We start from the raw sequence: 23,920 nt of genomic DNA on the forward strand, positions 1-23,920 counted from the left end.
CTCCATGTCCATAAGGAAGCTAGGGTGAAATGGGGGAGGAAGAGGGACTTGAGGTGAGTGACAAGGGTTTAGAACAGTCAGTAAATGGGAGAGAAAGTGGGCAGAAAAAAAGTAAAAGTTCAGATAAGCAGAAGTGAGGTCTGGACCAAGATTAAAAATCATACCTCTACAGTGGCAGCAGTCCACAGGACTACGTGGTTTTCTCCAGCAGAGCTCAGCTACCTGGGCTGAACAGTGGGGGAAGTGCAGTGAAGATCAATCCCAGCTCAGGGGTTTGCAAGTTAGATACACCAAAGGATGGGCAGAGCTGAGTGTGTTGATGACGGGTGGCTGAAGTGATCAATGCACAGACAGGATTGAAGAAAAGCAACATTCTGGGAGATAGGAATGTTGATTCCCCTTTACCCAATCCACCCTGGGTACCATGGTGAAACTGAGTATCGCACTGGTTCCTGTAAATACCTGTGGCTCTCTCCCTTTCCTTTTCTTCTTTGTCATTTCCTGACCCCAAGCCACTTCCCTCATAACTCACAGAAGCCTTTAGCACCTGATTCTCTTACTGCTTTCTGGAGCAATATCTGTTTCATTTGAGTAACCCATCTGACACTTTTCAGCTCCTCAACTCCAGTGACTTTCATTCTCCAATATACCCAGCAATACATTTTCATTACTCAGAGCTGTTTCACCTTTGAAAACTGTCATCCCAGCATCCCATTCAGTGACCACCCCTTATTATCTTTACAGTTCTCACCCTCACATCCTATGACATCTGCTTTTTGCCTATATCCATACTCCCATCTCTCCATTTCCTATCTCCCAGAATGTTGCTTTTCTTCAATCCTGTCTGTGGGTTGGTCACTTCAGCTACCCGTCATCAACACACTCAGCTCTGCCCATCCTTTGGTGTATTTAACTTGCAAACCCCTGAGCTGGGATTGATCTTCACTGCACTTTCCCCACTGCTCAGCTCAGGTAGCTGAGCTCTGCTAGAGAAAACCATGTAGTCCTGTGGACTGCTGCCACTGTAGAGGTATGATTTTTAATCTTGGTCCAGACCTCACTTCTGCTTGTCTGAACTTTTACTTGTTTTCTGCCCACTTTCTCTCCCGTTTACTGACTGTTCTAAACCCTTGTCACTCACCTCAAGTCCCTTTTCCTCCCCCATTTCACCCATGCTAGGTTGGGGCAGAATCAGAAAGATATCTGAAACTCAGGCTAAGAAGCCTAGACTTCAGAAAGGCAACAGGGAGCCACTGAAGATTGTTGAGCACCTATGAGAAGTATACTTTGGGAAGATAATAGAGGAGACAGCACTGGGCTTAGAGTCAGAAGACTGGGTTAAATAATCAACAGCAACTACCATTTATTGTGCACTTACGCTGTATAGGCCACTGTGCTAAGCACTCTATGGGGATTGTCTCATTCATTCTCATAATGGACTCAGTTTAGCCAGGTCTTAAGCTGTGTGATCTTAACAAGAATGCCCTATCCGTTCCCTCTCTGGGATTCAGCTCTCCCATCTATTAGTAGGAGGGGGGCAGGACTAGGTGTCCTTGCAAGAGCCTTTCCAAATCTGCCATTCTAGGGCTGTGTGGCCCCGAGGCCTGCAGAGCCTCACCCTCTTACCACCAGATGGAATTCAAGAGACTTACAGCTGAAGCAGTTGAGGGCTGGCCCAGCAAGGTGAGCCCACGCAGGACTCAATCACCCGAGGCCAGTCAAGGGAGGCAGAGCAGTTGAATAGCCTCCAGCTCCTTCTTGCTTCCCACTGGTTTGCAGAAAATCGGCGGGCATTGCTTACTGAGAGAGAAGAGAGGGCCTGAGGAGAAGGAATCAGTAAGTTCCCCCATCCAACCTTGCACCTTGAAAAGCTTGGCTCTGTCCCTCCCCATCTCCCCAAACTCCCCATTCTATAACTCCCAACTGCTCAAGCATTCAGGGCCCTTTGCCTCACCCATTTAGTTGGCTCTGAGAAGAAAAGGATGGAGGGAGATTTGTCAACTGCTGCTGCTTTTGGGCAAACCTAAACTTTTAACAAGGGATGTGTTCTCCTGGTGTTATTCAGCTGAGAGCTGAGGACAGCAGCAGATGCTCCTGCCTGGGCTGTGTTAGGCCCTGGGACTAGGGCTAGTCTCCCTCACCAGTCTTGGTGTTAGCCACGATCAGTTCAATGGTCCATCTGAGGATGTAGGTGGGTCGGATCCCGCTGTCCCCCAAAGCTGGCAGCTCGGAGAGCATCCTCTCCAGCAGGGCCTGCGTGAAGGTCTGGGAATGCAGGCCCCTGAGCAGGGGCTGCCAGAATTGAGAGAACGGCTTTGGCACCAGGATGTCATTCAAGTCCAGGTTTTCTGGTTTGTGAGGACACGTGTTGACAGGGAAAGGGGAGGTGAGGGCCCACAGGAGACAGGGAGGGAAAGGGAGAGAAGAGTAGCAGAGGAAGCGAGTAGGGGAGGGGAGAGAGAAGGAGGGAGGTGGGAGGAAGGGGAAGAGAGACAATGGGGAGGAGAGGGGGGCCCCACCACCACCAACAGAGTTGTCACCGCAGAACAGTAAGAAAGAGGAGAGCAGAACAGTGGGGAGAGAAACCAGTTAGTATCTCTACTGATACTGACTTGAAACAGATTATAAATGAAAAAGAGCTCTGGTTCTATCTTCAGCTTTATCAACAACTCACTGTGTGACTTTGGATCAGTACCTTCCCCTCTTTGGACCTCAGTCTGCCCATCTGTAACATGAGGATGTTGGACTAGATGACCTCACAAGGCCCTTCCAGTTCTGCTGTTCTAGCTCCCTAGTTAGTGCCCAAATTACAATTAACATAGCACAAGAATGGCATTAAGACTCCCCCCCCAACCCTGTCCCATCCCACCCAATTCCAGGCCACCTAAGCACAGCCCAGTAAGTCCTTATCAGTGGGGCTACTTGTTCTACTCAGCCAAGAGGGGCTTCCAGACACTACAGAGTGGCAGCAAACAGCTCCTGACCCCCAGCCCAGGACCAACAAGCCCACCCCTAGTGTTTTCACCCAGCAACACAATAAGGCTACAGCAAACCCCCAGGACCCTACCTTCATAGTCTATCTGCAAAGCTGCCAACTGCTCAAACGTGGGGATAAGAAAGCCGTCATCCAGAAAAGCATCCAGCACAGCCTCCCTGGAGCAAGAGGACACTTAATTGAGCAAACTGAAGCAGGCAGAAGACCCTCTCCTACTCTCCTACCCATTCCCAGGGCAGCTTAATGTCTCTGGCTCAAGTGGCTAAAGCAGCGTTGGGGGGAAGGAAGGCACCTGACAGATGAATCCCAGACCTCATCCTCCTGGAGGAGGGCTTGTGCCAGAGACTGGGACCCTGGGTTCCGAATAAGCATTTACCAAGCATATGCTGATGTAAGGCCTATAATGAGGGCGGCAGCAACTGAACAAACCTGAAAGCAAAGATGGAACAAAGTCCCAAGCCCCCAGAGAAGTTAAATGCATGGGGTCTCAGGGTCAAGGGCTTTTAGACTTTAGTTCCTGCTCAGCCTTTTTCTCTTGACAGTCTTCTGGTCTCCTACCCCTCCCCTTCTCCCTAGCTTCCCCCTTTCAGATCCTAGAAGCAGAAACTTTGGGGACTCAACTGCCAGACTAAATAGGATCCTTATGCTTAGGGTCCCCCAAAACCCAGAACTAAGTTACAAAGTTTGAGAGCACAGTCTATAGGCTAATCTCTCATCCCCATGTAGCTCAAACTGAAACAAGCAACATCCCCAGCTGTGTCCTCCAGAGCTAGTAGTTCCCCTAAGAGAGGCTCTTCTAGCTGATCAGGCCTAGAGGTAAAACAAGAGCTCCCAAGGTGTCTCAGTGCCTGGAGGGTTATCATGCTCAGATCCCTTCTTCCAGGTTTGAGGAGGCAAGAGTTGACCTACCATTCATCTCCCATCTCCTCAGATCAATAACCAGGAAAAGTACTTAAAGCAGCCAGCCAGTTGCCTGCTCAGCATAACTGGTCAGACACTACTATACAGAGATACAGGATAGTTTTCTCCACTGCTTAATCTACCCCCCCTCCCACATTGCTGACGGGTACAGCCAAGACATTGATAAAATACCTTTGCCACTGGCAGTATACTGGAAATGAAAGAAGACTCCAGGGACAATCCCAATCTGCACTGCAAGGTCCCACCCAGGCCCACTCTGGTACTTACACCACCTTCTCACACATTCTGCTCCATCCCAGATTCCTTTCAACCTTTCCCTAGCTGAGATCTAGCACTGCCTCCACAGGTTTGTAGTGGAAGGTTCCCCAAAACCCTTTCCAGCTAATATAGGTGGTAAGCACCTAAGAGCGAGGGTGGAAAGGAATGGAAAGATACTGTGTGTCTGCTCTGGACTGAACTGAGCACTATTTTGGGGAAAAAGAAGGCTCATGGCCATACTGAGTGGGGGAAGGACTCAGACTTTCAAGGAGCCAGGCTCCAGAATTAAATATTTCAAGGAGCCAGGCTCTGGGAAGGCCCCTCCTTTTCCCCCAACCATGACTATTCAGGGGATGCTGACACTCCAAAAGCAGTTCAAAAGACCAGAGCAGCAGTACCCACCACACATATTTTATCTCCAACCTGGACAAGGAATAGACAACAAGGTGGTAAGAATGGAGGGCTTTCCCTGGTTGCCAAGAGCTCCACATCACTGGACAGAGAAGAACAAAGCTGGTCACAGGATGGATAACAGTAGATATTCCTGCCTCTGGCCATTTTAGTGATGCACAATAGGCAACCCCTATGTATTGGCAGGGCTGGGGGAAGAGGGTCATGTAGAATGCAGGGTCACCCCTTGGGGGAACAGGATTATCCCTGGGATTTCCTACAGCAGAGGTTGGCAAGCTTGGATATGGAAACCGATTTTAGTGAGGCTGCTGCGCTCTACCCTAGAGAGTAGACAGCCCGATTACCTAGTTACACACCTGTTCTCCCATGTAATGCCCTTGAGCTCTGCCAGGATGCATTCTACAGGTGGGGACAGGTTATTCCACGCCTTAATGGCCTGAGGTAAATGCCTAAATTTTTCCAGCACCTGCCAGCAAAGAGGGTCCCATCAGAAGGCTGATTCAGCCAGGCAACACTTCCCCACCCCTCCAGGATCCCTTCCCACATGACCTCTCAGCACCTCCCTTCAGGACACAGGGCATGGTGTGCAGGGATAGGCTCTCAATTCCCCTACTGGCCCTGCAACAAAAAATGTCCTGAGCCTCAAATGCCAGACTTTCTCTTCTTCCTTCTTTTCCTCCTCCCTCCCCTGCCAAATTCCCCATGGCTCCCAGTCACCAGATATCCCAAAACTGAGATATCCAGTGGTGGGATCTAGTTGGAGTTGGGCCAGAGCCTCTTGGGCCACGGGGTGAGGAAAAGCAATGACTTATGGAAGAAAGGGGATCAGAGGACTCTGGTTCATCACTAACTGCATGTGATCTTGGGCCCATCCCTTCACTTACGCATGGTTTTAATTTCTTCATCTGTGAAAAGGAAAAGTTGATCTGAATGGTTTCTAAGCTACCTCCCTTCCTGCTAAAAAGTGCACCCCTTGAGCTAGCCTGATCTAGGATAGCTCCTGGGTACCATCTGCTGATCTGCTGCAGCACTGCAGGGCTAAGTAACCATCTATGCCCAGTTGTTCCCTACCACCCAGTGAGGCAGATTACCCACAAATTTCCATCAACTGCTCCCTTCCATCAGCGTGGAGGATCAGCCAACTGGACTCTGCTCCTCTTGTCTCCTTCCTAGTTCCCCCCTCTTTCTTTCCAAGAAGTTCCCTCAAGCCTTGCCACTTTTCTTTCAAATTCATTCTCAGGACTTCTCTCAGGTAGCTGGCAAGAGGCAAGAAATGTCTGGGGCAGGTGAGAACATGCCAAGTCCAGGGCACTTTCTTACCTTAAACTGCTCCTCTTCATATGATACCAGCAGTTCTCGGGCTCTTTCTGAAAACAGAACAGGGAAACAGATAGAACAGCCAGCCCAGCCCCATGTTCCTTGTGGGCTTCTGAGTCCCTCACACCTTATTTCCTGAGCTATAAATTGGGAACTAGAATTCTTGCCTCTCCTGCTTCACAGGGCTCAAGGAAGATAGTTTGTGATGTAATTTTTTTAAGCTAAGACTCACCACAACCCCAGAGGAAATGCTGAGCCAGGGAAATAACCAGCATCAACCCTAAGCCCAAGTCTTCCAGGCTCATGGGCCCCTCTCTGCCCCTGCAAGAACACCTACCATATAGCTCTTTATGTCTCAGAGACTTTTCCCAATGCGAATCAACCTCTTTGTTGCCTTTGCTGTCTCCATCAGCCCTGCCGTCCTGCTCTGCATCTTTCCCCTCATCCTTAGGCTCTGATCTCTGTTCTGTGATGTCATCAACAACAATGTTCTTATCTTCGTCTTGATCTTCTTCATCTGTCTCTTCCCTGTCCTCCTCCAACTCCCAAGTCTCTCTCAGGCTGTTCTCCAGTTGGCGGGACCAATAAGTCTTCTGGAGCCAATCCAGGACAAAGTAGCAGCCTAAAGGAGGGAAGGAAGGCAGTCAGTGCCATAGGAGCAGCCTCATGCAAGAAGCTCCACAGCCAATAGTCAAATCTTGCAAGTAGAGTAGGGCCCCAGGGAAGAGGCTTGGTTCCAAGGAACAAATCTCAAATGTCCAGAAGTAGCCCCTCTTGCTCCAGGTTACCACCTTGTTCTTTGCCTTCTCTTATTCACCCGCACCTTTCCGAGAAAAAACTAACAACAGACTTGGAGATGGGATGCCATAAATGGCACAGGGCTGGCATGTGGGAGAATAGGGACCCAGCCCCACTAGCTAGTTATATGGCCTTGGCCAAGTCTTTTCCCTTTTCTAGATCTGTTTCCCCAACATGAAGGGGCTAGGTTGAATCAGGGGTTCTTAGTTGGGATGGGGTGTCCAAAGAACCCCTGGGTTTATGACACTAGGCTCACACCTCTCAACCAGCCCCACCATTCCCCTCCTCAGGCACAAAATTTATGGGGATGCCAAAAAAACTCGGTAATCAAGATACCAAAACAGGATCAGAACAGTGCCCTGCCAAGCCATATTGAAGACCAACACAAAAGGAGAAATCAGTAATGTTGATTTATTTTATTTAAAAACTTGTAGTTTTAAACTTATTTAAGTAAATATATTTAAATTATTTGTCTTTTATTTAAAACTTTTGTTCATCAAAAATGAAATGTTATTTATCTTGATTACTGACTTTTGACACCCCCTTAAAGTTTGTGCCCAAGGCAAGTACCTTATTTGCCTCACCCTAGTCCTGGCTCTGATCCCAGGTGGAGACCCTCTCCCTCTGCCCAGTGTTATCCAGCCTGGGGCCCTGGGCTTAACTGTGATAGGTATACTCCCTGGAGACTCACCTCTGCGGCAGTCATTTATATGGGGCATTTTCTTGTGGGTCAACTCATGGCGGAGTTCAACAATCCAATCTGGAATGTTCACCTGATCGTGAGGGAGAGTGTGAGTGCAGAAATTAGAAAATATTAAAGCCAGAAGGGACCAGAGATGAATTAGCCTGGCCTCCCCCCATTTTATAGATTAAAAAACTAAGGTCCTGGGAGGAGTTTCCAGTGTTAGCAGCAGAGTCAATATTAGAAACCAGGTCTCTTGATCATTTTTCTTCTCTGTGAAGGTGATCTTGAAAATCAGAAAAGACACTTCACATACCTCCACCACCAACCACCCTCCTCTAACAGAGAGATTCCTGTGAAATAAGAATTAACAATCACCTTTTCCAGCCTCCCTCTGTCTTGTCTGTGCCAGTGCCTCTCCCTGGGTACCCTTTTGCCCTTTCTCCCTCCCTCCCTCCCACACTTCCTCCAGAAAGATTCTTTTGATAGCTGAGAACCTGCCAGCCCTCTGGGCATCTACACAACTCACATACTAATTCAGGGAAGTTATGTCTGGTTTTCATGCTGCTTGGCTGTGCTTGTCTCCCCCCAGAATGTCAGCTCACAGAGGGCAGGTGCTATGACTGCCACCTCTTTCCTATCCACACCCAGTGGTTTATTCAGATGCCTCAGCTTCACTGGGTCACTCCCACCAAGTAGGGCAGGTAAAGCCCACTGAAGATAGCAGCCATGAACAAAGGAACAAGTCTGCTTCTTTTAAGTCGGAGGCTGAGGCTCTAGGGCTCTTGCTGGGCTTGGCTGGTAGTAGTCGGATGAGCTAGTCAGACTGTATGCCCACATCACCCCATGCCCCATTCAGTGACCCCCTCCTAGGAAGAGAGAATTGAGCAAGGCCACTTTATCATACGCACCTCCTGAGCCAAGAACTTGAGGGGCAGTTTGACAAACTTTGTCTTCCTCTCCGAGATCAGATTCACAAACCTGAAGTTGGGGAAGAAATAAGTGGCACAGCCCAAGTAACTGGTGAACTCAAATCAATGGGGTTTCAAAAAACCTTGCTAAGTTACTGACACCTTGCATTTCTACAACCTCTCCACTGACTGTTCTGTCCTGTTCTTATGGTTGGTGTCAACCAGAACAGGGAGATTCCATCCAGTCCAATATTTAATGAGAGTCTGGCCTGTATTGAAGCTATACAGATGAATAAGACACTGTTCTAGCCTTGAAGACGTCAGTCTAGGATAAATAATCATGACATAATACAATATGCTATATATAGTATATTATGTTTGAGAATAATGTTATAAATGCTAGGAAAAAAGGACTACATCAAATGATATAGCAAGCACAGCCTAATGACAGAGAAAGTAAGAAGAGCTAGGGAAGACCTCAAGGCAGACAAGGGGAGCAACATGAAATGAACAAAGACTTTGACAGATGAGAAAACTCAGTTGCAGTCTTTTTCCCCGATGTGCATGAGACAGCTAGAACCACTCTGAGTCACTTTGTAAGTCAGGAACTCCTGGTCCACGTGTCCACTTCCACAATTCAGCAACCTTTCAGTGTACGTGGAGAGAAGGAGAAAAGGGTAATGCTAAGTATAGATGTGCGCAGGGTTGGAAAATCCACATTAAATCATGGTCAAGGATATCAAATGATTCAGTAAAGTTCCTCTGGATCAAAGAGTTACAGGGGAAGAAAAAAAATTGTCAAAGCTGGAAGAGACCCACAGAGATCACTTGGTCTCAACCCAGCCCTACCCCACATTCCAAGAAAGAGATGGAAAGAAAAATGGAAGAGAGAAATCTCTCAGAAAAAGAAAAGGAGCAATGTGGGTTGACAGGAGGGTACCAAAAGCTGTCAAGTAATGCAATCACAGGGTGACACATAGGGCCTTTTGCTTCAGGTAGCACCTGAAGCCAAGCTTTGCTTAGCATACACTACCCCCACCCCTACCCATTAAGGTCTTACCTTACCAACGCCATGCCATAGAGCAGTCTAAGTTCATCAGTGCCCAAGCCACCAGTTACATCCATGAGCTTACATCGCACGAGGTCAGCAGTAGAAGCCACTGCCAGGGGGAGTTCGTTGCCTAACCTAAAGGGCCACAGTCCAGCACCATCATAAAGGTCCCATACACTGGTACACCCTCCACCTCAGAGCCCAGGTTGCTGTAGGCTATTCCAAATATGTAATCACTCAAGAGTGCACAAAAAGACACAAATCCGTAAGGTGGGAAGAGGGAGAGTAATGTCCTAGGATCCAATAGTACACAGAGCATGAGAAACTAGAGTATGTGCAGGATATCTAACTGCTACCCACTTAACCAATTAAGAGTGGCCACCCCCCCTTCTTTCACCCTGAAACCCTCAACTCTTTCAGCCGGAAAAGACCCTTAACCCTTTAGACCTTTATCCCTTGTCTGCTGCCAACTCAATCTTACCAAATGGACTGAAACGCCCCATTCAAACATGGTCTTGCAGGCAAGTCCCCCCACCCCTTCCCTAATTCGAATCGGTACTCCAACGTAGGGTGCTAACCTACTCCTTAAGTCCTGGCTCAGCCACACTGGTCCCTCAGCACCCTCCCTAAGAAGGGAGAAGGTAAGGGTTAAAGCTCGCAGATTTGGTAAGAGGTTTGTTGAAGCACACTTGCTTTCTTTTCGCAAATGGGATTAGTGCAAGAACTTGGCTACAACTTTCCCCAGGCACTTGTGAGATGGGCAACGTTCAAACCACCCATATGGGAACCATTAAGCAATTTAGGGGAAGACTAGAAAATAAAGCCTTATAGGAATTCTACGACGGAAGGGGTGAGGCGCCACGAGCACGCAGGCAGGGAAGCTGGACCTGCCACCTTACCTACTCCTCCACACGGTGATGCGGTTCAGCGCGTACCGCTGCAATTTATGGTCATCACAGAACAGATACACCGTCACCTGATCCCATTCGGCCCTACTGAGCCAGGCGACCACGATGCGCTGGGCCCAGAGCGGCGACGACCCTTTCTCTTTGACGCACTTCCCGCACCAAGCACTCCACACACGATCCATTCCCCGGGGGATCCACACCTAGCCAGGCCCCGGATTCCAACCAGACACTGGGCTAGACAACCCTGGGCCGCGGCACTCCGTACCGCCTTCAGCTAAACTGCTACCCTCACTCCAAACCGCCGCCGTGCCAGCAGCCAATAGGAGAGCACGAACCCAACGCAAGCCCTCCTCCCAAAGTTAGCGTGACAAATCGGAATGCGAGAGGTGGGAGCCGACCAAATCACAATTTGGGTGTACGGCCTGGCCTGCCGGAAGTGTTCTTTTCGCAAAGCAATCGTACCAGCTGCAAACATTCAGTCTTAAGGTTCCGCTAGTTTCCTGTTTGCTGACTGGCTTCTTTCTGTCCCGGGCCCAAGGGATGTTAATGGACTGCAGGAGGAATTTTAGTTTGCGCTCCCTGGTGGCCGAGGGAGGGATTGTGGTCACCCAGTGTATTGAACATGCGTTTTTAAGTGTTTTCATTGCTATGAATGAGCACCTGACCCAATAAAACACTATGGACATCGAAATAAGGCTACAGAACAAAATCTAATAGACAATTATGTAAAATTGGATTGAAAAGTCCGCTGAGTTTTCACATCTGTACAGTGAGGAGCTTAGACTGGGTGAGCTCTAGATTCTCTTCCATAGATGAAAATTACAGGATTTTTCTCTGCCACCATTCCACTGCTGTGTTGGTTTCAACATCTGCAAAGGTATACTTAACTTTTTGGCATAATTCTTTGGGGTTCTGGAGTTCTAGGGGAAAGCAATATTGTAAAGCGCTTCTGATCTTAGATTGGCTAAAATGTGTTCAGGACTGTCCCAATCCTTCTCACAGGAGTTATTTTCCAGTCTAACACTTGAGAGAGAACCGTTGCTAGCCATCTTCACAGCATTGCTGTGAATAGTTCTTTCTAACTTTGCAGCAACAAATTCCAATCCATTCTCTATATGTGCTTTTTTTCTTCAGCCAGCCTCTCCTATAAATGTAGTCTGCCCATGGTTCTTGAATGACAGTTACTCTGTCCTGAGTAGCCATATCAACCGGTAGGCCAGGTATCTGCCTGAAACCAGAAACCCTTTTATCTTTGGAATCTTAGCTGTTCATGCAAAGACAGGTAGATGACTTATATGACCCCTCAAGATCCAGTACAGTCAAAGGAGCTGCCAGATCTGCAGGAATCATTCATGAATATTTTTGGGGGTTTAGAAGCTAATTTTGGATAGTGCTTTTTTGGTAAAGGCCCCTATCCTTCTCCTTTCCTTGCCCATGAAAATGAAGGTCTGCCTATTCTATGTGTTCCAAGAAAAGTTGACCAAAGCGCATAACAAGAGTACCATGTTTAATATGTGGCAAATGAGGCCTGAGACCTACTGAAAATTAGGAATTATTAGGTCAAGTATGTTGAGTGGTAATAGCTTTGAGAAGTACTAAATTACTTTCCTGTGACTGCTATAACAAATTTCTCCAAACTTGGTGGCTTAAAACAACAAAAAGATATTTTCTCACAGTTCTGGAGGCCAGAAGTCTGAAATCAGTATTATTTGGCTGAAATTATAGTCCCACTGACTGATGGCAAGGCCTCTAGCTGCCCTAAGGGAGAACCCATACCTTCTCCTTTCCAGCTTCTGTTGGCTATTGGCATTTCTTAACTTGTAGTCACACTACTCAAATCATCAAGGCCAGCCAGCATCCTCAAATGTCTCTCTGTTCCATCCTCACTTCACCTTTTTTCTCTGTGTGTATAAGATCTCCCTTCATCTCCCTCTACTACATGTGATTGCATTTAGGGCTCATCTGTACAAGTGCAGAATAACCTTCCCATTTGAAGATCTTTAAATTGTGTCTGCAATGAACAGTGACTGTGAAGGGGTATGTGGGGGGGACTTGGTGAAGGGGGGAACCTAGTAAACATGATGTTCTTTCTGTAATTGTAGATTAATGATACCAAAATTTTTTAAAAAATTAAAAAAATTGTATCTGCAATTAAATTTATTTTTATTTACTTTACCATATAAAGTAGCATTATTTTCTTTTATTTATTTTACACTATAAAGTAACATTCACAGATTCGAAGGATTAGGATGTGGATATCTTTTGGGTGGCCGATTTTTTCAGCCTACTACAGACACTATGGAATTCATTCTGGAACGTATTCAAGAATCCTAAGAATCCCTAGGCATTTGGTGCTGCAGGATACCTCCAGCTGTACCAGTGGGCTTGAATTAAACAAGCACTCTCCAAGTCTAAGGCATTGCCTGTAAAATCTTGTAAATTGATCAAATTTGTCTTCAAGCTTCTACTTCCACTTGTTTTTTTTGCCATTCCCCTCCCTCTAACTCCCCACCCCTACTTTTGTGTATTTTATCCACCTAAGGCAGTGCTGAAGCTCCTACTGAACATATAAGTATATGTTGATGAACTTCAAGTCTCCAGCTCTGGTCCCAATCTTCCTCTGGAGCTCCAGAGCCATTTAACCAATTGCCTACTGCACTCAATATCAACGTGTCTAAAACAAATAATTTCCCTACATACGTGCCATCCACCCGCCCCCCCGCCCCCCACTCCTATACTCTTCAATCACAGTAAATAGCAACACTATCCACACAGTCATCCAAACTTCAATCTCTGCACTCAAACAGCTTGAGCTTGAATTTTGGCATCACCATTTATTAACTGTATAAATTTGAGCAAGTTATTTAACTTCTCTGTGCTTCATTTGCTTCATTTGAAAATGAAAAAAAAGAGCACTTACCTCATAGAATTATTGAATGGATTAAGAGATTAAGTATAGAGCTATTAGACCTGTGCATGGTACATTGTAAGTACTTGAAATATTAGCCTATATTATCATTAACATTATCATCCTACACTATTCCACCTCTTCCCTCACCTCCATGTTGCCCCTTCCCTACTACATAATTGGTCTAGTAAATTCCATTTACTTTTTAATCAGTCCTCTCCTTGATACCCTCATGGTCAGTGCTCTAGTTCAGATCTTGATCCTCTCTGGATCATGTACTACCTTTCTAACTGGTCTCATCGTCTCCATCCCTTACACAGCAGTGATAGGGTCTTATAAACTGGAACCTCATCTTATTAGAATCACAAATTCATGGACTGTTCTCCTGAAACAATAGGTATAAAATGGCTTTTCAAGAGTTTCTCCAATTTGGCTCTAACAAACTTCATGTCCAGTTACTCCTTATACCACATTGAAATTGCACATGATCTCCAAATATGCAAACCTCTTGTAAGCCTCCATACCTTTACCTAGAATGTTCTCCTTTCTTCCTTATTTTGGGCAAACCACTATTCATCTTTTAAGATTCGGGATCCTTTGTCAAATCGAGTTCTCCCAAGCAAAGTAAATCTGTCAGTCCCTTCTCTGAACCCCCAACACTACTTTGTACATCCCTCTGTTAGAGAAAGGGAGGGATAGAAACCCTTGCTGAATGCTTACCCTTGGCCAGTCCCTATGCTAAATGCCTGACAACTTTTAACTTTATCTGAGCCCTGGGCTCCAAGAAAGCAGTCACAGTTGAGAAACTCTCCCAACCTTTTGTGTTCCCCAAACAGCTAATTTTAAAGGACCACATTTCCCTGGCATATTCCAACATAAGTCCCTCTCCGCTCTTCCTCATGACTCCCCTAAGACTCAAGAGCATTTCTTTGTTTATCTGCCTATATAAAACCCTAACTTTCCTTTGTTTTCTTTGCACATTCACCCTGTGGCTATATCCTGAATAAAATCATCTCCTTAACTGCCTGGCACATTTTGTCTTTCACATGACTCTCACAATTCTGTGAAGCTGGTTTTGTTTCATCAGTTTACAATGAGCAGTCCAAAGCTCAGCTGCATGGCCTACGATAACACCACTAAGGAAGAAGGGAAATATGATTCCCTCCCAAGTCTTTGTGGCTCTGAAGCCTAGGCTATTTCCACAACCCTCAGACATGGGCTGTGATTTACCTCTTTACAGGTCTGCTTCAGACTGTGAATGCTTCAAAAGTAGCAACATCCAGGGCTCCAGTTTAGCCTTTATCCTCGTTTGCTGAATAAATTCCTGAATAAGCCACATCAACTTCCACTAAGGTAGTGTTGCGGTATTTCTCAAACTTTATTTTTTAACTTAAACCTCTTTTTGATAAGTGGGAAAAAGGAATGTGAAAGGCTGAAATTGTCAGCCAAAGTGTAGAAGATAGTGTCTTATCCAAAGGAATGGGGCCCTATGAAGATTTTCAGACCTGTTTTTGGGGGGAGGGCTAATATTCCTTTCAAAATTTCCAGTCTTCTAAAGTACTGAAGTGGTAGAATTTCCTCATTAAAGTTAGATGAGCCACTTGAGAATGGAAGTTCTTCATTGGCCACTGTGTCGTATTTATTGTTCTATCCAACATTACCTCAGAATCACATGTTGGAAGGTAATACTGGATAACTCACCTCAGGTTAACCGCCTGCTTTCTGTTGTAGGATCCTCTCTAGAATGGTAATATCCTCCCAATGGACTAAGCTCCAAAGGTTATCTTTCCAGTCCCCTAAGTAGATAGCATCTTAGTCAAATGGGAACCTAGGTCTTTTTAAGGATTTGTTTTAGATGTCAACAATTCTCACAGCAGGAAGTTGTTATTTGTGTCTAGCCTCCACCTTTTGTACTAGAGTAGCAAGTGGCTTCTTTCAGTTCCCTGCCAAAATAACAGACAAGATTCAAAATTCCCACTCAACCCTTAATCTACCTGCACAGGGCCTCTATTTTCAGATTCTGTACTCTTCCCAAACAAAGCCAGATGCCCCTCTACTACTAGCATGGAAGGTTAGATTGGAGCAGTGCAAACTGGCTGAGAGAGTGGATCATCCCTTTTAGGGGTCTATCAGTGTTTCTCTAAGGCAATAGTTTTCAAATATTTCTGGATCCAGGCCTATTCAAAGAAATACATTTTACTTATTGACTCATTTCACACATACATATGTATAACTGAAACAAAATTTCCATAAAACAATACTTACCCTTAATATACACAATTCAACTACTTTACTTAGTTTCACTTTTTGAAGAATTCTGGTCATCACTGTTGTATTAGGGGGTCATGTACATATACCACTAACACCGCAGAAAAAAAACCTACCCACATCCTTAGCCTGGACATTGAGAACTGAAACCACACCTTCCTGTCTACACTGATATTATTTTGCTATTCTACTGTCTTCATTAGCATGGCATTTCTTTTCCAGGATACTCCTGCCCAGGCTAATGGTTCATTATAGGAATGTCCTGAAAAACCCAACAAGTAACTCCTCAATGGAAAGCATCAACAGGGAGTTTGCAGCACCTTAAGATTTTTAAAATCCCTCACCCCAAAATCCCTGCCTTGCTGTTTCCACCAACCCTGGACTGTTATATTATGATCCTTACCTAATTAGAATCAAGTGCCTATGTTGAAAGACCTACCTCCAACCAAATTTTCAATTATTAAGTCCTAACCTTGTTTTCCCTCCTGAAACAACTCTGCTGAAATTTTGCAGAAGTGGTGTTTTCCTTCACCCCAGTAAGCAATAAACTCAGCTTGGCCTTATCAACAGACAGTGCTGATAACATCTGGGGAGCCAACTTTTGACATGCCATAGGGTGCAGATACAATGTGAGGTTTATTGGGGGAAAACTTACAAGCAAGCAGAGAAGTAGCAGAGTACACACTCTCCCAAACTCTCTTGTTCCATGTCATAGGTCAGTCTTGATTTTCTGTATGCTCTAGGGCCAAAGTCCCAGCAAAGAGTCCTGACTGGACAGAAGGCTGACTGTGTAACTGTGAGAACTCTAAAAGAATAGGAGCTCTGCCTCCACACTGGGAAATGGGGCTAAGAGAACACCTAGTTTCTCTAAGTGACAAGAAATGTATCAATGATCCATGAGATCAGGAACAGTGCTAGGGAGTGTGCATGCCCAGGGCCAAGGTCTGCACACCAAGGGCCCTAGGAAGAGCCTTGCCTGACAGGAATGATACCAACTGAATACCTTGTCTTTCTGAAGCTGGCTCAGTACAGCACAGCCAACCAGCTAAACTACTGAAAAGGGAAAGGAAATGAGGCACTAGTACTAATCAGACTTGTCTTTCATTCATCACCCCACAAGAAAATAACTGTTGGGTTGCAACTTTGTAAATCCGAGAGGAAATCCCGGGGCAAAATACCTCTAAAAACCGAAATCAGCCAAAGGGAGAAATAAAGTTTAAAATCCGTTTATTGCTTACAAACTGCAGTCCAGGACTTTCTTTCTCCTCTGCTCCAGAAGCAAGGCAGCCAGCCAGCCAGCCAGCCAGCCAGCTCTGGAAATGTTACAATTTTACCCACAAACTTGCAGTTTAAAAAACACTAACTTTTGGGGTGATTAAGATGTTGATTATATTGACAGTGGACATGGTTTCATGATTGCATACTTTGAGAAAACACACTCACTGGTCCATATTCAAGAAGTGGACACGGAGACAGAGAGAACAGCGGAGAGAGGCTTTAGCGACAGTCTTGCATGATCGGGTGTCTGGTGGGCAGGTACACCTGGGGAGTTTGGCGCCAGTAATTTATCTCCTAGTGCAGGAGTCCCTCCCCTGGTTCCTCACTGGTTGAGTACTACAGGGTTCACATTCTTACCAGGACGTCACCTAAGCCAGTTACATCTTGCCTTTACATTTGCCTTAATCTTATTGGTAGATTTAAAAAACTCAAACAGGTATCACCAGGCCCTTATCAATTCCTCCACCCCCACTCTCAGCCCAAGCAGCTCCCACCACATGGCCCTTTGTTACTACCTTACTGTTAAATTGTTTAAACATCCTAGTGGTGATGCCGGGGTTCTTGTTTGCGGAGCCGAAGATTGAGCTTCACAAACAGTCAAGGTAGGAGAGCAAGGTACAGGCTTTTATTTAGAGATAAAGTGAAAGGACAGAGCTCCCAGCTCACGCCAGGCGGGGACAAGAGAGTCTGTAGTGGTGCGTTGTCTAGGGGGTTTTATAGGCAGTTGAGGATTTTTCGAGAACATGAAAAAACGTAGGGGTATGGACTTGTTAAGTGGTCCCTGAATATTAAAAATTAACTTAACAGAAGGAATTTCCTGCCTTGATTTCTCTCTGGGACACCGGCGCCTTGGTCTGGGAGCACATCAAAAGGCTGCCTGCCCAGCCCCCAAGGTGGGCTGAGGTATTGTCTATTTGCTAAAGAATCCTGCCTCTGGAACTTCCTGGGTGTTAAAATGCAATCTTATCTTTAAGATGGAATTCTTCCTGCACTTTACTATGCCGTTTACGGCTGGGTCTGCATGCTAAGTTAGTCGCTCAGTTTGCAGAATCACCTCCTCAGATCTGAAGGAGGAAAGACAGCACATAGGCCTGGGCCTTTTAGTATGCTAAAGTGAATCTTACACATGTTACAAATGATTAGCATAATAAAACAAGTGCTACTCTTCTTTATCTGGGGAGCATTAACTGATCTCACTAAAGAATGATTCTAGAGCTCAATGTTTAACATAGAGTTTTAGTAGGGGGGATTTCCTTGCATGTAGTTACATTGCTCTGACTGCAAATATCCCACTTCTACCCCCTCCGGAGGCCCTCACCCTACTCTGACTACATCCAGGGTCCCTGTCGCAGTGGGAATAAATCACATTTAGGTTTTATACTTTCCTAACACATACATATACCAAAATGTATCAAATTTTACATTTTAAACATGCAGTTTATCATATGAAAATTATACACCACTGAAGCTATGAAAAATTAATAAAAGGGGTGGCTAAGAGTAGAGGGCATAGATACAAGATTGGCCATATATTGATGATTGTTAAAGCTACTTTTGCTGGTGTTTAGAAATTTCCTAAATAATTTTTAAATTACTTTAAAAATTATGAATTTTACTACACAGAAATGGAAAAAAAAAACCGTCAAGGAACAAAGACCCTGTTCTAAGGATCTGCACAGTTATTATAAGGAGAGTGGAGAATGAAAGTTGCTCCAAAGCTCCAGCAAACAGAAGTTTCTTTAGAGCTTTCTGTTACCCTGGTGAAAGAATTTCTAATATCCTAAAGGCATAGAAGAAATGCAGGGAGTAAGCGATAGTCATACATTCAGTGATTCATGGAATTAAGCATCCATGAACACCAGACACTATTCTAGCTATGGGGGGATGCAGCAGTGAACAAAGTCCTAGCCCTCATGGTGGCTACATTCTAGTGGAAAGAGAGACATGACCTCACAGGAAAACAAATACTGTTTGTTATAATTTCAGGTAATGAGAGGACCTATAAAAAAAAGTACAAGGATAAGAGAGTAACAAGGAGTTTAGAGAAGGCCTCTAAAGAATGGGTTCAGTTTAGAGTTGGGAGGGAAAAACGAAATGGAGACAAGGGAAGGAATATGAAAAGAGGATTAAGAACTAGAAATCAATGTTATTTACTGTTTATTGGAGAAAAAGTGCTAAAGATGAGATATTGCTCAAGTGAAAAATGTCAAAACCTCCTCCCTTACAGTAGGCAGACAGGAGCGGGTCCTGCCCTGTCCTGGACAAGGTCCTCCCCTTTTCCACCTACAGATGGTGGAACACGCCCTAAATCCCTCCTTGTTTATGGTTCAATTTCCAGCCTTGTCAGGGCCTAACAAGATGTAAAAAGCCCAGTGGGGCTTCCAGACCAGGAACACAGGTTGAGCGCAGGCACGCACACCAAGACCCAGTGATGCCGGGGTTCCTGTTTGCGGAGTCAAAGAATGAACAGTCAAGGTAGGAGAGCCAGGGAGACTTTTATTGAGAGATACAGTGAGAGGACAGATAGAGCTCCTGGCGTGAGCTAGGAGGAGACAAGAGAGCCCGTAGTAGTGCATTGTCTAGGGGTTTTATAGGCAGTTGAAGAAGATATTTGGGAACATGAAAAAAAGCTTAGGGGTGTGGACTTGTTAAGTGGTTCCTGAATATTAAAAATTAACTTAACATAAGGAATTTCCTGCCTTGATGTCTCTCTGGGATACTGGCATCTTGGTCTGGGAGCATATCAAAAGGCTGCCTGACCAGCTCCCAAGGTGGGCTGAGGTATTGTCTTTTTGCTAAAGAGTAAGTTAAGAATCTTACTTGTTAAACTTCCTGGGTGTTAAAATGCAATCTTGTCTTTAAGGTGGAATCCTTCCTGCCTTTTACTACGTTGTTTACAGCTGGGTCTGCTTGCTAAATTAGTTGCCCAGTTTGCAAAATCACTTCATCAGATCTGAAGGAGGAAAGCAGCACATAGGCCTGGGCCTTTTAGCATGCTAAAGTGAATCTTACACATGGTTACAAATGATTAGCATAATAAAACATGTGCTACTCTTTATCTGGGGAACATGAACTGATCTCACTGAAGAATGACTCTAGAGCTTAATGTTCAACACAGAGTTTTGGTAGGGAGTTTCTTTGCATGTAGTTACATTGCTCTGACTGTAAATATTCTGCCTTGCTTTTTCCAGAGGCTCTCACCCTATCTGTCTAAGCCCATGGTCCCTGTCTCACCAGGAGGTGAGATGAAGTGACCCGGAATTAATTATACCATAATTATAATAAATTTTAAATTGCGGTTTTGGCACTCCCCCCTCTACCCCCCACCCCCCTGCACCCACCACCGTGGGCTTTTCTTGGGTACTTATGGGTAAGTGCTTGTGCACTAGGAAAAAGGTTTCATGACCTAAAACTATTAGGCAGGAAGCCAGAGATAAGCAGGAGGAGAGGTCGGGTTGACCACAGAGAGGGCAGGACTACAGATAGCGTCCACCAATGAGAAAATCCGTAGCAGGAGGAGTAAAACCACAGAGAAATTCCACAAGCTATAGTCCAACTGGGCATGCTCCTGGGGTGTCCTGAAGTGACATTTCCTCATTATAGAGTCATTAAAATAAATCAGCATTGTCCTTTAGCCCCCTTGGTGGGCAGAGAAAATTCTGGGAAAGAGCATACGCAATAAAAATTAGCTTACATCATTGTCAGCCCGTCAATCAACATTTGTTTGCATAACACTACCCCGCCTAAAAACCCTTTGCAAGCCCCATAAAAAGGAACTCTTCCTGAATATTCAGGGCTTCTCTGACATTAGATCGGGCCCGCTCTATTACAGAGTGTAATAAATCTGCTTGCTTTCTTAACCTCCTTGACTTCAGTTTCACTCTTTTTCAGCTTTCCTTTGTCACCGAACAAAACTCAACAAAACTGTCAATCAACATGTCCGTCAAATGACATAATGTAGGGAGGGGCTTTCTACCATTTTAGAGGAAAAACCAGCCCTAACTATAATAGCGGGGCTGTTCCTGGTTTCCAGACTGCCAGCATTCTGCCCTTCACAGGTGTCCACTTTTGCCTTGCTTAATAAACTCCTGCTGCTTGAGACTGTCTCTTGATTGAATTCTTCCTTAGAGAAGACAAGGAACTGAGGTGCAAACAAACTGGCAACATACCTACTAATAGAAGGAGATAAATGCGGGGCTTTGGGGATCCCTTTGGGGAGTCCTGGATGATTGGGGCTGAGAAGTCTAGACCAGGCACAAGCTCAGGGACCCTTAGAAAGCACCCAGCTCCTCCTGTCTGGGCTTGTGCTGTTAGAGTGGAAATAGCACATCTGGTACCTGGTTGGTTACCTTTCTGTGTCTCACTTTTCATCTGTCCAATGACTTAGCTGAGCCCTATGTTGCTCAGCAATTGAGTTATACATCAGGTTGGAAAGCCAGAGCTTGGGGGCTGGGCATCAAGAAGCTGAGAATTATTAAGTCCTGGTCCTCTACTGACCAGAGATGGGGGACTGCTCCACTTGAGGGAGTCAAAATGGATCTTCCATACTACTGCCATGCCTATTATTACCTTACCATCTCCCAATTTTATATTGTTTTAATTATATTCTTCCAAACAGGTTTACATTTACAGAATATGTGCATTGCCATTAACTATATAAATCTGACCATATAGATATTGGGGATATTTTGAACAGTCTTTTTTTGTGGGAATCCTCTTTCTCATCATCCCCATAATCCATGTTGATAATTCATTATATATCTTCCATATAACCAGATATTCCTATGCATAGATGCACATGTTTGTTTTCCAAAATGGGATCATATCATAAAGTATTCAACAATACCTCATAAAAGCCCACTCAGGCCATCTGGTATAGCCACAATTATTTCTTTTTAATAGCTGCATAATATTCCCTGACAGGAATGTACCAACCATTCCCTATTGTTGGGCATTCACTTGATTACCAACTTTTCCCCTAGATCTATCATGCAATGATACTGTACATATTTGCTTGAAAGGCAGTACTGCAGTATATAATTCATATGGCTATACCTGGAAGCCCTGCTAAGACAGGTAAACAGGCTCTTAAAATTTTTTTCAAACCCTTATTTGTACTGTTTGCCAATTTCATGGTTTAAATACTTTCATCACAGCCAAATTCAAGCTACCAATGTGCAATTGCTAAATGCAGAGTTGGGAAGAGGCACACAATTGGCTTCAGCCTATATGAAGAAACTTCAGAACACATTGTGAGGACTAATAGGAAATGTGGTGTTCTATTCTCATTTTTTGTTAATTTCTTTTTGTGGTAAGAAGAGGAATAGCACCTTTATTAAGCAGGTCTGCATGGCACCATTCACATCTATATGAAGTTGTGAGAAAGTCTGGAATTGTGCAAAGCACAGCTGTTCTCAGTGGGCTTACTTTCTAGTGTTCCTAAAATGATACCATTTTGCTTCTTTGTGAGGCCAACCTAAAGGTACAAGGCAGAGGTTCTCAAAGTGAGCATGTAGTATAATCACCTGAGATGCTGGTTAAAACCAAAATTACTGAGTTTCATCCTCAGGGTCATTGACTCTGTAGGTCTGGGGTGGGGCCCATAATTTGCATTTCTAACAAGTTCCCAGATGGCAATACTGTTAACTTAAGGACTACCTTTTGAGAACTACTGGTATAGAATAAACTAGGTATTCCCTCTGTAAGCGGGAAATAATGGCTGGAAGACTCAATTAGACTGCCCTGCCTTAGGGAATAAGGGCTCAGGGTAGAGTAGGTTCCCAAACTCAGATGCCTATTGGGGCCTCGAAGGTAACAGAAATATGTGTAATGACTAGCTGGAGTATAGAAAATGTTACATTTAGGATTAATTCCTTTCCATTAAGGTTTAGGAATTTTAGAAAAGACAAATTGACCAAAGTCAAGAGCAATGGGAGCTAGGCAATGAGGCTAGGAGATGGGAATGAGATGACACAGAGTCAGCAGCCTAATGACCACAGTGTAAAAGAGATGTCAAAAGCAGGAGGGGAAGGGTCTAGAGCCCCTTTCCTTTCTAATACTGCCCTGATTCCACACCCTCACATCAGCCTCAGGATCCTCAGATTCCAGGGTATTAAGGGAGTCTTCTGGGTGGGAATTAAGGGTATAGAGGTGTAAAGAGATATATTAGCCTGCAGCCTGCACTAATGTGAAAGGGTCTGCTTGAGCTGCAAGTCTGATTCTAGATGCAGCGACGTGAGCTCTGTACTAGGTGGCAGGACACCCTAGTAGTCCTGTTGCTCTTCTCCCTCAAGAAGGTGAGCCAGACCTTTCTCTGGACTTTATTTCAATCAGTAAAATGAGAGCTTTGGGCTAGATTATATCAACAGACCATTTCTATGAGCACTACAGTGTAATATGTGACCCCTCTTGGGGATGGTTTTGGAATTAGGGGTTGGAGACTTTCCTGTGGATGCCAAGAGGTTGGAGGAATGGGCTTGCTGCCTCCCTATAGCTGACTACTATGTTGGCAGAAATGGACCCTCCATTCTTCCCTCTCCACCACCATACCGGTCCCCTCCAAATCTCTGAGGGGCCCCAGCCAATGACAAACACTCATTACTATCATACTTTGTACCTTGTGTGTATGTGTGAAAGGAATGGGGTAGGCTGCAGGGTAAAAGGCTAAAATGGATTGAAAAGCTAGCAACCTGAGTTTTGGAGACTGTCTTCGCATCTCTGAAGGGCTATTTCTTACCATGCCAGGGTTGCAATAAACCCAAATGGGATGACAAACAAAACATTTATCAGGAGCTTTGCAATACTGTAAGAAAAGAATTGGATCCAGAGTCAACCAGTCTGGCTTGAATCCTATCTAGTCCACTTTTCAGCTCTTTGATCTTAAGCTACTTATCTCATTCAGCCTCAGAGTCTCTTTTGTAGCATCTGTTGAGCCATTAACATCCATTAGACCAGGGTTTCTCATCCTCAGTATTACTGACATTTCAACCCAAATAATTTGTTGTTGGAGTTGTCTTGTGCACTGTGGAATGTTTAGCAGCATCCCTGGCCCCCACACACTAGATGCCAGTAGCACTCTCCCCACCAATGCCTCCATATATTGCCAGATGTCCCCGTGGGTAAAATCACCTGCAGTTGAGAAGCACTGCTCTAGAATACAGGCTTATTGGGAGAAATGGACATTAGAAGTGCATGGCAATTTGTTGAACCTATGC

The 23,920-nt window shown here is 45.0% G+C and overlaps 1 protein-coding gene across 11 annotated transcripts in view; it reads right to left on the reverse strand.

Annotated features, from left to right (window-relative positions):
- The window catches only part of LAS1L (LAS1 like ribosome biogenesis factor), a 32,523-nt gene extending 21,906 nt beyond the window's left edge, over positions 1-10,617 (reverse strand). For 2 of the 11 annotated variants that reach the window (XM_037017078.2, XM_037017079.2), the window contains exons 1-12: positions 10,244-10,590; positions 9,354-9,479; positions 8,294-8,363; positions 7,392-7,473; positions 6,240-6,524; positions 5,906-5,952; positions 5,470-5,490; positions 4,942-5,051; positions 3,068-3,153; positions 2,675-2,725; positions 2,142-2,348; positions 1,653-1,800 (exon numbers count right to left, since the gene is read on the reverse strand). In XM_037017078.2, the coding sequence (XP_036872973.1) occupies positions 1,653-1,800; positions 2,142-2,348; positions 2,675-2,725; positions 3,068-3,153; positions 4,942-5,051; positions 5,470-5,490; positions 5,906-5,952; positions 6,240-6,524; positions 7,392-7,473; positions 8,294-8,363; positions 9,354-9,479; positions 10,244-10,434 (1,424 nt within the window). In that variant the 5' untranslated portion in view covers positions 10,435-10,590. Of the gene's footprint in view, positions 1-1,652; positions 1,801-2,141; positions 2,349-2,674; positions 2,726-3,067; positions 3,154-4,941; positions 5,052-5,469; positions 5,491-5,905; positions 5,953-6,239; positions 6,525-7,391; positions 7,474-8,293; positions 8,939-9,353 lie in introns of those variants that run through there. The other 9 variants (XR_012127602.1, XM_037017077.1, XM_073228210.1 and 6 more) reach the window with 9 other exon arrangements.
- Positions 10,618-23,920: the final 13,303 nt, after the last annotated feature.

The sequence above is a fragment of the Manis javanica genome, chromosome X (assembly GCF_040802235.1).
Source record: "Manis javanica isolate MJ-LG chromosome X, MJ_LKY, whole genome shotgun sequence".
NCBI lineage: Eukaryota > Metazoa > Chordata > Mammalia > Pholidota > Manidae > Manis > Manis javanica.